At 39.9% G+C, this 15,094-nt stretch overlaps 1 protein-coding gene across 1 annotated transcript in view; it reads left to right on the top strand.

Annotated features, from left to right (window-relative positions):
* The window catches only part of LOC114629471 (prostatic steroid-binding protein C2-like), a 16,856-nt gene extending 4,667 nt beyond the window's left edge, over nt 1-12,189 (top strand). The window contains exons 4-5 of the mRNA XM_028777499.1: nt 952-1,022; nt 12,004-12,189. Coding sequence (XP_028633332.1) covers nt 952-1,022; nt 12,004-12,189 — 257 coding nt within the window. The remainder of the gene's footprint in view (nt 1-951; nt 1,023-12,003) is intronic.
* The last annotated feature ends 2,905 nt before the right edge of the window (nt 12,190-15,094 follow it).

The raw sequence follows: 15,094 nt of genomic DNA, 5'->3' as shown, positions 1-15,094 counted from the left end.
AAGGAAAGGAAAGGAAAGGAAAGGAAAGGAAAGGAAAGGAAAGGAAAGGAAAGGAAAGGAAAGGAAAGGAAAGGAAAGGAAAGGAAAGGAAAGGAAAGGAAAGGAATTTGCCAAGTGTAGTAGCCTATGCCTTTAATCCCAGTACCTGGGAGGCAGAGGCAGGCAGGTCACTGTGGATTCCAGACCACCTTGGTCTACAAAGCATGTTCAAGGCTATCCAGTGAGATTCTGACTCAGAAAGTAGAAGAAAGGAAAGAGAGAAAGGACCTCCTTACAAGGAGAGAAAGAGAAGACGGATGTCAGAAATTCACAAGGGTAGTGACAGTATCCTTGAAATGTGCAAAGAAAAAGATGGCAACTTGCAGAAAAGAAACCAATCATGGGTCGCTCTAGCTGCATGATGTCCAGGTAGAGGAGTTGTAAGCTTTGATAGTTGAAAGCCTCCACATGCACCAGGACAAGCCCAAATCCTCACAAGTTTAAAAATCAGTTGCAAGTCAACATGGCTGAGAGTACAGGGACTCAGTAACATCTTGAGAGGAAACCTTACATTTGAAACTGACTTACCAGAGGGGCCTGAGAATAGGTAACATTTAGGAGTCTGAATTTAGCCTGTCAATTTCAGTGTAAGAAATTATCCTGAGAGGCATTTGTGGTGAGCTGTAGGTACATACACAAACTGGCTGAAAACTCAAGTCTCCAAGTAGCTCCCTTTAGACAGTAAACTGCTCAAGGAAAAGGGATTCCAGCATTCAGTGGTTGGCATCAGATATCAACTTCTGATAATAACTCAGGTGATACTTGCTGATCACTGAATTTAAAAATTCCTTTTACTTTTTATCATTTTCATATTCATTTAAATAGGCTTAATTTGATTATTGAGTGTTCCTAAGTACTTCAGTTTTCTTTTCTTAGTTTTAAATTAGTTGCTTTTTAACTTATTTACTTTAGTCCCCACTGCTCCCTTAATCATCACCCCTCCTACAATCCATCTGACATCCCTCCTTTTCTCCCCTGAGCAGGTGAGAGTTATCCTGAATATTCCCTAAACCTAGCATATCAAGTCCCTATAAGGCTAGGAGCATTTCCTCCCACTAAGGCCAGACAAAGCTTCCCAGTGAGATCATATCCCAGGTGCAAGGAAAAGCTTTTAGGATAGCCCCTACACCAGTTGTTTGGGAACTAAGCTACACATTGGCTACATACATGTGTGTGGGGGGGCTAGGTCCAGCCTATGTATGTTCTTTGGTTGGTGGTTAACTCTCTGAGAGACCCAAGGGTCCAGGTTAGTTGACTCTGATGATCTTCCTGTGGAGTTCCTATCCCCTTCAGGCCTGTAATCCTTCCTCCTATTCTTCTATAAGAGTACCCAAGGTCAATCCATTGTTTGAGTATAGGTGTCTGCATCTGTTTCAGTTAACTGCTGGGTGAAGTTTCTCAGAGGACAGCCATGCAAGCATAACTGAGTATCATTAATAGTGTCAGAGGTTGGTATTTATCCATAGGATGGGTCTCGAGTTGGACTGGCTATTGGATGACATTTTCCTCTGGCTCTGTACCATCCCACATCCTTGCTTTTCGTGTAGACAGGATGATTTTGGGGGTGAATATTTTGTGGGTAGCTTGGTGTCTCTATCACTCCACTGGGGTTCTTGCTTGACTACATGAAGTGGTCTCTTCAAGTTCTAAATCCCTACTGCTGTGAGTCACAGCTAAAGACACCCTCATTGATTCTTGGGTAACTCCCTTATCCCAGGTCTCTGTCTCTTCCTGGAGATGCCTCCCACCTCCCCACCCCCATCAATTACAAATTTCCATTCATTCTCATGGCCATCTGGCCATCCCTCTTGTCCCTCCCTAAGCCTGTAGCCCCCATTATGTTCCCCATCCCCTCTCCCACCCAGTTCCCTCCCTTTATCTGCCTCTTATAACTATTGTATTCCCCTTTCTAATTGAGATTCATGCATCTTCGCTTGTATCATACTTCTTGTTTAGGTTTTTTTTGGGGGGGGCAGGTCTGTGGAGTATAACATAGTACCCATATTTTATGACTAATGTCTACTTATCATCGAGTGCATATCAAGCTTGTCCTTTTAGGACTGGGTTACCTCACTCAGGATGATATTCTCAAGTTCGTTCCATTTGCCTGTGAAATTTATGACACGTTAGTTTTTAATATCTGAATTGTATTCCATTCATTAAAGGTACCAAATTTTTATTATTCATTCTCCAGTTGAGGAAATTCTGTCTATTGTTGTTGTTTCCAATTTCTGTCTATTACAAATAAGGCTGCTACCAACATAGCTGACCAAGAGTCTTTGTGAGATGTTGGAGCATCTTTTGGGTACATATCCATGAGTGGTATAGCAGAGTAATAAGGTAGAACTATTCCCAGTTTTCTGTGAATCTTCCAAATTCATTTCCAAAATGGTTGTACAAGGTTGCACTCCCACAAGCAATGGGGTGATGTTCCTCTTTCTCCACATTCTCACTAGCATGTTCTATCACTTGAGGGTTTTTTTTGTTGTTGTTGTTGTTGTTTTTTTTTTTTTTTGCCATTCTGAGAGGTGTAAGATGGAATTTCAGGATTGTTTTGATTTTCAGTTCCCTGTTTATAAAGGAATTTGAACATTTCTTTAAGTGCTTCTAGTCTATTGCAGATTCTCTGTTCAGCTCTGTACCCTAGTTTGAATTGGGTTATTTGAATTGTTAGTATTTAACTCCTTGAGCTCCTTTACTAATCTGTAGGCCATGGTTTTGTCCTATTGATTGTATCCTTTGCCTTACAGAAGCTTTAGAGTTATCAATTATTTATCTTACAGAGCCTAAGCCCATGGTATTCTGTTCAGGAAACTGGATCCAGTACCAATGTGTTCAGGGCCATTTTCCACTTTCTCTTCTATTAGATTTAGTGTATCCAGTTTTATGTTGAGGTCCTTGATCCATGGGGATTTGAGTTTCTGCTGGGTGATAAATATGAATCCGTTTTCATTCTTCAGCATGTAGACATCCAGTTAGACCAGCACCATTTGTTGAACATGCTTTCATTGAACCATTATATGGTTTTGGCTGCTTTATAAAAATCAAGTGTCAATAGGTGAGTAGGTTTATTTCAAGGTCTTTCATTCCATTCTATTGATCAATGTTATTGTTTCTGTACCAATACTATGTAGCTTTTATCACTATTGCTCTGAAGTAGAGCTTGAGGCCATGGATGGTGATATTTCTAACACCTTCATACCTTTCCACTCTTTACCATCCTTTTACTGCATGAGCCATAGAAAAAAACTATTGTTGGTTTTCTGTTTCTGTTATTTAGTTCACATATGTGACTCCTAAAGCTTTTATGGCCTGCTGAAATTGCCTTCTCTAGCATTAAAAGTTTGAAAAAGGAGTCATCAACCTACTCATGAAACCTTCAACCCAACATTTGTCCTGCATACAAGATACACAGGGTTCAAAAAGAAACAGAGATTGAGGTAAAGGTCCCAATGACTGGCTCAACTTGAGACACAACCCATGTAAGATTGCTAATCCCTGATACTATTAATGATACTGTGCTATGCTTGCAGATAGGAGTGTAGTATAACAATTTCCTGAGAGGCTTAATCCAGCAGCCAATGAAAACAGATAGAGAAACCCACAGCCAAAATCAGGAGATTTTCATGGAGTCTTGTGGAAGAATAGAGAATAGATGTCAGTAAGCTGACATTGTAAGGACACCACAAGAAGACTTACAGAGTCAACTAAGCAGGGCCTGTGGGGTCCAGCAGAGACTGAACCACCAACCACAGAGCATATAGGTACTGGACCTAGACACCCAACACATTTATACCAATTGTGCAGCTAGGTCTTCATGGAAGTGCCCAAAGAATTGGAGTGGAGGCTGGTTTTTACTCTATTGCCTGCCATTTGATCCCTTCCCCTAACTGGACTACATGGTTAGATCTCAATGGGAGAGGATCACAGTACTTAGGCATACTGTGATTGGATATCCCAGGATGGAGTGGCATCCAATGTAGACTTCTATTTCTCTGAGGAAAAGGGAAGGTCATAACAGACGGAAGGATTTATAAGGTAGGGACTGAAAGAAGAGGAGACATGGGGGCATGTGTAATCACTATGTAAAATGAATACATAAAAATTTTTTTAAAACTTTTACTGCAGTAAAACTTCAGTAGGATTGTTGTAGTTTTTGGAATGTCGAAAAGAGGAATTTTTGTGTCATCCAACTTGACAAGAATCATAGAATTAGAATTTTTTTTTGTTCTTTGACTATTTCTGTTTATTTATTTATTTATTTATTTATTTTATTTATTTATTTTAGGACAATCATTTGCCATTTTACTTTTTATTGGATGTTTTATTTACATTTCACATGTTGCCCCCTTACCCCATCCCCCACCCATCCAGGAACCCCCTACCCCCTCACCCCTCCTCCTTCTTCTCTGTGGATGTAACCCCTACCTACTCCCAACTCCCACCTCCCCACCCTCAAATTCCCTCCCCTAGGGGCTTCCAGCCTTCATGAGGTCAAGGTTCTCTTCTTCCACCTAAGCCCAGCAAGGCCCTCCACTCTTACTTATTCAGCTGAAGCCCTGGATCCCTCCCTAAGTGCTCCCAGGCTGGTGATTTAGACCCTGGGAGCTGTGGTTGGTTGGTATTGTTGCTCTCCTCATTGGGCCACAAACCCTTTCAGCTCCAGTGAACTTCACTCTAACTCCTCCATTGGGAACCTCATGATCAGTTCAATGGCTAGTTGTGAGCATCTGCCTCTGAATATGTCAGACTCTTGAAGACCTCTGAGGAGACATCCTTATCAGGCTCTTATCAGCATGCACTTCCTGACTTCCACATCAGCATCTACCTTTGGTGACTGCACATGGGATTGATACTCAGGTGGAATGGTCTTCAGATGGCCCCTCCTTCGGTTTCTGTAACTCACTTTGTCTCCATATTTGATCCCTTGAATATTTTGTTGTTCCTTCTAAGAAGGATCAAATCACCCCCATTTGGTCTTCCTTCTTCATGAGCTTCATGTGGCCTGTGAGTTGCATCTTGGGCATTTCAAGGTTCTGGGCTAATATCCAATAATCAGTGAGTGAATACCATGTGTGTTCTTTTGTGATTGGCTTACTTCACTCAGGATGATAATTTCTAGTTCCATCCATTTACCTAGGAACCTCTCGAATTCATTGTTTTTAATAGCTGAGTAATACTCCATTGTGTAAATATACCACATTTTTTGAATCCATTCCTCAGTTGAAGGACATCTGGGGTCTTTCCAGCTCCTGGCTATTATAAATAAGGCTGCTATGAACATAGTGGAGCATATGTCCTTGTTATATGTTTGAGCATCTTCTGGGTATATGCCTAGGAGTGGTATAGCTGGATCCTCAGGTAATGCTATGTCCAATTATCTGAGGAACAGCCAGACTGATTTCCAAAATGATTGCACCATCTTGCAGTCCCACCAACAATGGAGGAGTGTTCCTCTTTCTCCACACCCTCGCCAGCATCTACTATCACCTGAGTTTTTAATCTTAGCCATTCTGACTGGTGTGAGATGGAATCTCAGGGTTGTTTTGATTTGCATTTCCCTGATGACTAAGGATACTGAACATTTCTTTAGGTGCTTCTCGGCCATTTGAGTTTCCTCCGTTGAAAATTCTTTGTTAAGCTCTATACCTCATTTTTCAGTAGGGTTATTTGGTTGTCTGGAGTTTAATTTCTTGAGTTCTTTGTATATATTGGATATTAGCTCTCTATCAGATGTAGGATTGGTAAAGATCTTTTCCCAATTTGTTGGTTGTCATTTTGTCCTATTGACAGTGTCCTTTGTCTTACAGAAACTTTGCAATTTTATGAAGTCCCATTTGTCAATTCTTGATCTTAGAGCATAAGCCATTGGTGTTCTGTTCAGGAACTTTTCCCCTGTGCCCAAGTATTCGAGGCTCTTCCCCACCTTCTTTTCTATTAGTTTCAGTGTATCTGGTTTTATGTGGAGGTCCTTTATCCACTTAGACTTGAGCTTTGTACAAGGAGATAAGAATGGATCAATTTTCATTCTTCTACATGTTGTCCTCCAGTTGAACCAGCACCATTTGTTGAAAATGCTGTCCTTTTTCCACTGGACAGTTTTAGCTCCTTTGTCAAAGATCAAGTGACCATAGATATGTGGGTTCATTTCTGGGTCTTCAATTCTATTCCATTGATCTTCCTGCCTGTTTTTGTACCAGTACCATGTAGTTTTTATCACTATTGCTCTGTAGTACAGCTTGAGGTCAGGGATGGTGATTCCTCCAGAAGTTCTTTTATTGTTGAGAATAGTTTTCACTCTCCTGGGTTTTTTGTTATTCCATATGAATTTGAGAATTTCCTTTTCTAACTCTGTGAAGAATTGAGTTGGGATTTTAATGGGAATTGCATTGAATCTGTAGATTGCTTTTGGCAAGATGGCCATTTTTATAATATTAATCCTTCCAATCCATGAGCATGGGAGATCTTTCCATCTTCTGAGATCTTCTTCGATTTCTTTCTTCAGGGACTTGAAGTTCTTGTCATACAGGTCTTTCACTTGTTTGGTTAGACTCACACCAAGGTATTTTATATTATTTTCAACTATTGTGAAGGTTGTCATTTCCCTAATTTCTTTTTCAGTCTGTTTATCTTTCATGTAGAGGAAGGCTACTGATTTGTTTGAGTTTATTTTATAACCAGACACTTTGCTGAAGTTGTTTATCAGGTTTAGGAGTTCTCTTGTGAAAATCTTGGGGTCACTTAAGTATACCATCATACCATCTGCAAATAGTGATATTTTGACTTCTTCCTTTCCTATTTGTATCCCTTTGACTTCTTTTTGTTGTCTAATTGCTCGGGCTAGGACTTCCAGTACTATATTGAATCGGTAGGGGGAGAGTGGGCAGCCTTGTCTAGTCCCTCATTTTAGTGGGATTGCTTCAAGTTTCTCTCCATTTAGCTTGATGTTGGCTACTGGTTTGCTGTAAATTGTTTTTACTATGTTTAGGTATGGACCTTGAATTCCTGATCTTTCCAAGACTTTTATCATGAAAGGATGTTGAATTTTGTCAAATGCTTTCTCAGCATCTAGTGAGACGATCATGTGGTTTTTTTCTTTGAGTTTGTTTATATAGTGGATTACATTGATGGATTTCCGAGTATTGAACCATTCCTGCATTCCTGGGATAAAACCTACTTGATCATGATCGATGATTGTTTTGATGTGGTCTTGGATTCGGTTTGCTAGAATTTTATTGAGTATTTTTGCATCGATGTTCATAAGGGAGATTGGTCTGAAGTTCTCTTTCTTTGTAGGGTCTTTGTGGGGTTTGGTATGAGTGTAATTGTAGCTTCATAGAACAAATTGGGTAGTGTTCCTTCTGTTTCTATTTTGTGGAATAGTTTGAACAGAATTGGTATTAGGTCTTCCTTGAAGGTCTGATAGAATTCAGCACTAAAACCATCTGGTCCTGGGCTTTTTTTAAGTGGGGAGACTTTTAATGACTGCTGCTATTTCCTTAGGGGTTATGGGACTATTTAGGTGGTTTATCTGCTCCTGATTTAACTTTGGTACCTGGTATCTGTCTAGGAAGTTGTCCATTTCTAACAGGTTTTCCAGTTTTGTTGAGTATAGGCCTTTGTAGTAGGATCTGATGATTTTTTTAAATTTCTTCAGTTTCTGTTGTTATATCTCCCTTTTCAGTTCTGATTTTATTAATTTGGATACTGTCTCTGTGCCCTCTGGTTAATCTGGCTAACGGTTTATCTCTCTTGTTGATTTTCTCAAAGAACCAGTTCCTGGTTTTGTTGATATTTTGTATTGTTCTTTCTGTTTCTATTTGGTTGATTTCAGCCCTGAGTTTGATTATTTCCTGCCTTCTACTCCTCTTGGGTGTATTTGCTTCTTTTTGTTCTAGAGGTTTAGTTGTGCAGTCAAGTTGTTAGTGTGTGCTCTTTCCAGTTTCTTTTTGTAGGCACTTAGAGCTATGAGTTTTCCTCTTATCACTGCCTTCATGGAGTCCCACAAGTTTTGGTATGATGTGTCCTCATTTTCATTGAACTCTAAAAAGTCTTTAATTTCTTTCTTAATTTCTTTCTTGACCAAGTCATCATTGAGTAGAGAGTTGTTCAGTTTCCATGTTCACGTGGGTTTTCCATTGGTTTTGTCATTATTAAAGACCAGTCTTAGTCCGTGGTGATCTGATAAGATGCAATGGATTATTTCAATCTTTCTGAATCTGTAGAGGCCTGTTTTGTGACCAATTATATGGTCTATTTTGGAGAAGGTACCATGAGGTGCTGAGAAAAAGGTATATTCTTTTGTTTTAGGATGAAATGTTCTATAGATGTCTGTTAAGTCCATTTGGTTCATAACTTCTGTTAATGTCAAAGTGTCTCAGTTTAGTTTCTGTTCCCATGATCTGTCCATTGCTGAGAGTGGGGTGTTGAAATCCCGCACTATTATTGTGTGAGGTGTAATGTGTGTTTTGAGCTTTAGTAAAGTTTCTTTTATGTATGTAGGTGCCCTTGCATTTGGAGCATAGATGTTCAGAATTGAGAGTTCACCTTGGTAGATTTTTCCTTTGATGAGTATAAAGTGTCCTTTCTTATCTTTTTTGATTAATTTTGGATGGAAGTCAATTTTATTTGATATTAGAATGACTACTCCAGCTTGTTTCTTGGGACCATTGGCTTGGAAAATTGTTTTCCACCCTTTTATTCTGAGGTAATGTCTGTCTTTGTCACTGAAGTGCGTTTCTTGTATGCAGCAAAATTCTGGGTCTTGTTTGTGTATCCAGTCTGATAGTCTGTGTCTTTTTATTGGGGAATTGAGACCATTGATGTTAAGAGATATTAAGGAAAAATGATTGTGGCTTCCTGTTATTTTTGATATTAAAGGTAGAATTATGTTTGTATAGTTATCTTCTTTTGGGGTTGTTGGAAGATTACTTCCTTGCTTTTTCTAGGTTGTAGTTTCCCTCCTTGTGTTGGCATTTTCCATCAATTATCCTTTGAAGTGCTGGGTTTGTGGGAAGATATTGTGCAAATTTGGTTTTGTCATGGAATATCTTGGTTTCACCATCTATAGTGATTGAGATTTTTTGCTGCGTATAGTAATCTGGGCTGGCAATTGTGCTCTCTTAGGGTCTGTATGATGTCAGTCCAGGCTCTTCTGGCTTTTATAGTCTCTGGTGAGAAGTCTGGTGTAATTCTTATAGGTCTGCCTTTATATGTTACTTGACATTTTTCCCTTACTGCTTTTAGTATTTTTTCTTTGTTTTGTTCATCTGATGTCTTGATTATTATGTGATGGGAGGTATTTCTTTTCTGGTCTAGTCTATTTGGTGTTCTGTAGGCTTCTTGTATGTTTATGGGCATCTTGTTCTTTAGGTTAGGGAAGTTTTCCTCAATAATTTTGTTGAAGATATTTACTGGCTCTTTAAGTTGGGAATCTTCATTCTCATCTATACCTATTATCCTTAGGTTTGGTCTTCTTATTGTGTCCTGGATTTGTGGATGTTTTGAGTTAGGAGTTTTTTTCATTTTGCATTTTCTTTGACAACTGTTTCAATATTTTCCACCGTATCTTCTGCATTTGAGATTCTCTCTTCTATCTCTTGCATTCGGTTGGTGATGCTTGTGTCTATGACTCCTGATCGCTTTCTTAGGTTTTCTATCTCCATGGTTGTCTCCCTCTGAGCTTTCTTTATTGTTTCTATTTCCATTTTCAGATCCTGAATGTTTTTGTTTAATTCCTTCTTTGTCTTTTCTTGCATTTCTTTAAGGGATTTCTGTGATTCCTTTTTAAGGGCTTCTACCTGTTTACTTGTACTCTCCTGTATTTCTTTAAGGGAGTTACTTAATTCCTTCTTATAATCCTCTATCATCATCATGAGAAGTGATTTTAATTCTGAATCCTGCTTTTCCGGTGTAATGGGGTGTCCAGGGCTTGCTATATTGGGAGAACTGGGTACTGATGATGCCAAGAAATTTTGGTTTCTGTTGCTTATGTTCTTGCACTTGCCTTTCACCATCTGGTTAACTCTAGTGTTACCTCCCCTCACTGTGTAAGACTGGAGTTTGTATTTCCAGTTCTTGCTTATTGCAGAACTCCTCATAGTCCAGATGTCTCTGTGGTCTTATGATCCTAATCTTCTGGGTGGAAGAACTCCTGGGACTCAGGCCACCTCTTGGATCTGGAAATCCTTCTGCTCTGGGTGCAGTGGTTCCTCTAAGATTGCTCAGGATGGCTCCCAAGTGCAAACCACCTTGGTGTCTGCTGCTCTGAATGCAGTGGCTCCTTGGCTGCTCTGAGTGCAGTGGCTCCTCTAGGATGGCTCAGGATTCAGTATCTCCACAGGAGCAGACCAACTCTGTGTTGCCTGCTCTGAGTGCAGTGGCTCCTCTAAGATGGCTCAAGATTCAGTGTCTCCACAGGAGCAGACCAACTCTGTGTCTGCCCCAGCCCAAAGGACCAGGCAGGGGCTGAAGGGAAGTGGAATTCCGGAAGGGCGGGGTTTGGGTAGCTGGTGTGTCCAGAATGTCTCTGGCTCCTAGCTGTATCTCTAGGGCTTAGGGAGTGAGATGGAGTTCTTACCGGCTGCTCTGAGTGCAGTGGCTCCCCTAGGATGGCTCAGGATTCAGTATCTCCACAGGAGCAGACCAACTCTGTGTCTGCCTCAGCCCAAAGGACCAGGAAGGAGCTGAAGGGAAGTGGAATTCCGGAGGGGCAGGGTTTGGGTAGCTGGTGTGTCCTGACTGTCCCTGGCTCCCAGATGTATCTCTGGGGCTTAGGGAGTGAGATTTTGATTATTGCACTGGAGTTCCCTCCTTAACAGTCATTGGTGGCTTCTGACAATGGATGACATTCTCTAGGGCACCCAACCTACACATATCTGCCCTAAAAAATGAGAGATTTCCATCAGGATCCTGGCAACACTAATCCAAACTCTAGCATAGAACTACATCAAAAGATCAGGATGATCTGAAAGAAACAACCTCAATGTGTGAAAACAGAAAGCAAAATAAACTACAAAGTAGTTAAGGAAGGAAACACAGTTAAGAATAAGAGAAAGCAAAAAATACACAGCAGAAAGCATAGAAACCACAAGTAAAGCAATGACCCAGTTCTTGTAAACTATGAACAAACTAGAGAAATATACATTTAGGTGTATGTAGAGAAAAATGAAAAACAATCTGAAAGGAACTATAAAACAAAAAGGGAGCCATTATTAATTATACCATGAAAAGAAAAAGAAGATTGGCCTGAGCCTTATGATCAACTTCATACCAGCAAATGCAGGACATATATATAAACACATACACATGCACACACACACACACACACACACACACACACACACACTAAATCTACAAAACTCAACTATTCTTGATGAACATACTTGGAAAAATTCTCATCAAAATCTCTGCTAACAAAAATGCAACAGCACATTAGGAAGATTATTTTATGTTGTCAACAGTGTTGCAAGAATGAGTCTGTATATGTAGATCAATACACGTGATATACTACAACAGCACATTGAAGAAAAAAATCCTTAATCTTCTTACTAGATGAAGAAGGGCAGCATATACAGCATAATAATACTTTATGAGCTGACAAAATGACTCAGTGAAGAAAGATGCTTGCCACCAAGCCCAATGACCTGAATTTTCATCCCCATGATCCACATGGTGAGAGGAAAGAACTAACTCCCACTGATTGTTCTCTGACTTTCTCATGCTTACAGTGACACATACATGTCCCCACATATGCATACACAAAATATAAAGAATGTAATAATAATTTATATTAACAATTCTTTAGTATAAAAACATGGAATGAATTGTGCATTCAAAATGTACATAATTATAAAAAGTTTGCTTATAATAAGTCAAGAACAAATATTCTGAAGGAGAAATAACTGAAAGCTGTCCAGTTACATCCTGTAACTAATGGTGTACACATTCTGTGTTTATTTACAGTATGAGTGTCATACCCACAGTACCCAAACACAGAAAAGTCAGAAGCAGCCATACTGGAAAGATGACAGAATATGGTCGGTGTCTGAAGATGACATATTGGTTTATGTAGACATAAAGATTCTTCCCAAAACAGTTACAATTTATAAATCAGCTGAGCAGGGCTTTCAGTTACAAACCACCTCATAAAGTAGCAGTGTTAGTAAATGCTAACAACAAGCTATCTGATTTACAGATTAGGGTATTGATTCTAATTTTTAAAACCATAAAAATAACAAAATATCAAGATTAAATTGAGTTGAAGATTAAAGATCTTAAAAAATAAAGTTGCTAGATGATGGTGGCATATGCCTTTAATCCCAGCATTTGGGAGACAGAGGCAGATGGATTTCTGTGAGTATCAAAATAGCCAGGGCTACACAGAGAAACTATGTCTTAAAAACCAAACCAATCAACCATCCATCAGACTGTAGGGAAATATTATAGGCTATAGAATGAGGGGTAGCTAGGCAGACAGGAAGAGATACAGAAAGTGAAGAGTAACTGCTCATGAAACTTTTGTTTGTTTTTTTGGCACAGAATATTTACAAATGTTCTGTTTACATGCAAATGGGTTGTTTGTGAAAAAATGTTAATTTAAGAAAAACAGTACCTACATGCCCATGCCCGTGACATCCATGACCCCACAACCTGTCTTCTAGGAAGACTGCCCTTACTTAGAACACAGGTGAGACCCCCTTCTCAATACCCATGCCAACTGGAACCCTCACAGAGCCCAGAAGACCTAAAATCTATCCCATTTTGCCTCTGGCCCATCCCCCTCCTGGTCTGAACCGCCACCTGAACTCACTGAAGATATGAATACCAACCTCCGGACTCAGGGCCTGCCTGTCTCCCAGGAGGTCTGCCCCGAGCAAAGACACAGGTGAGACCCTGGCCCCAATTCTCACACTATCTGGGACCTCCACAGAGCCAAGTAGACTTGGGATCTACCAAGCTCTGCCTGTTCCCTATCCCCCTTCCAGTCTGTACCTCCACCAGAATCCTTAGCAGATCAGAGTGCCTGCTTCCAGATCCCAGGGACTGCTCATCTCAAACAGTAGGCCTTCCCTGACCAGGGACACAGGTGAGACGCCCTACCCTAGTTCTCACACCACCTGAGACCCTTACAGAGCCTAGCAGTCATGGGATCTATCCCTCTTTACCCAAGCCCTATCCCCTTCTTGTCTGAACCCATGGCAGAATACCTTGCCTTCCCCAGGAATCCCAGGACCTGCCTGTTCCCAGGAGGTCTGTCTTGACTAGGGACACAGATGAGACCCTTGGTGCAAAACCCAGAACAGCTGAGAACCTCACAGAGCTAAGTAGATGTGGGATCTATCCGGCTCTGCCTGAGCCCCATTATCCTTCCAGTCTACCTCCACCTGAACCATGACAAGGGATCCCAAAGAATTCCTCTCTCCCAAGATATCTGCCCTAACCAGTGACACAGGGACACAGGGACACAGGAGGCCTTCCAACAAGAGACAACACTGCCTGCTTCCAAGGGGCCCTGAGACATCCAGACCAGTTAACACCAGAGATAACCAGACGGTAAAAGGAAAGCACAAGAACATAAGCAACAGGAGCCAATGTAAGTTGGTACCATTAGAACCCACTTCTACTATAGCAAGCCCTAGATACCCTTACACATCTGGAGATCAAGATTTTTCCCTAAAATCCTATTTCATGAAAATGATAGAGGCCTTTAAGAAGGGTATAAATAACTCTCTTAAAGAAATACTGCAAAATACAGGCAGACAGCTAGAAGATCTTAAAGAGGAAACAAATGAATCTCTTAAAGAAATAGAACCAAAGAGATGAAAAAATCAAACAAAATGTTTCAAGACCTTTAAAATGGAACTACAAATAATAAAGAAATCACAAATGGAAATGAACAACCTAGAAAAGAGAATAGGAGCTACAGATGCAAACATCACCAACAGAATACAAGAGATAGAAGAGTGAATCTCAGGCTTAGAAGATACCATAGAAGATATTGACACATTAGTAAAAAAAAAACAAACAAAAAAAACGAAGTTTAAAAAGATCCTTACCCAAAGAATCCAGGAAATTCAGGACACAATGAAAAGACCAAATTTAAGAATAATAGTTACACAAGAAGATGAAGATTCCCAGTTCAAAGGGCCAGAAAAAATCTTCAACAAAGTCATACAAGAAAACTTCCCTAACCCAAAGAAAGAGATGGCCATAAACATACAAGAAGCCTACAGAACACCAAGTAGATTGGACCAGAAAATAAATTCATCCTGCCACATAATAGTCAAAACACTAAATATACAGAACAAAGAAATGATATTAAATGCTGTAAGAGAAATAGGCCAAATAATATATAAAAGCAAATCTATCAGAATTATACCAGACTTTTCAAGAGAGATGCTAATAGCTAGAAAATACAGATCCTAAGAGATCACAGATGACAGCCCAGGCTACTATACCCAGCAAAACTAACAATGACCACAGATGGAGATACCAAGATATTCTATGACAAAACCAGATTTAAACAATATATTTCTATTAATCCAGCCCTACAGAGAATATTAGAAGGAAAACTCCAATACAAGGAGGGTGACTACACCCAAGGAAACACAAGAAATGAATTATCTAACAACAAATCACAAAGAAGAAAATCACACACATAATACTACCTCCAACAGCAAAAATAACAGGAACTAACAATCATTGGTGTTTAATACCTCTCAACATCAATGGACTTAATTCCCTCAATAAAAAGGCACAAACTCACAGACTGGATATGCAAACAAGATCCATTATTTTGCTGCATTCAAGAAACACAACTCAGTGACAAAGACAGATACTACCTCAGAGTAAAAGAGTGGAAAGACGTGTTCCAAGCAAATGGTTCAAATAAACAAGCTGGAGTAGTCATTCTAATATGCAATAAAATAGACTTTCAACCAAGAGTTATCAAAAAATATAGGGAAGGGTGCTTCATACTCAGCAAATGAAAAATCCAAGATGAAATCTCAGATCTTAACCTCTATGACCCAAATGCAAGGGCACAGATATTCAT

The sequence above is a fragment of the Grammomys surdaster genome, unplaced genomic scaffold (assembly GCF_004785775.1).
Source record: "Grammomys surdaster isolate TR1022 unplaced genomic scaffold, NIH_TR_1.0 310, whole genome shotgun sequence".
NCBI lineage: Eukaryota > Metazoa > Chordata > Mammalia > Rodentia > Muridae > Grammomys > Grammomys surdaster.
The sequence above is the reverse complement of the archived record's forward strand: the minus strand, read 5'-3'. Positions and strand labels throughout refer to the sequence as shown.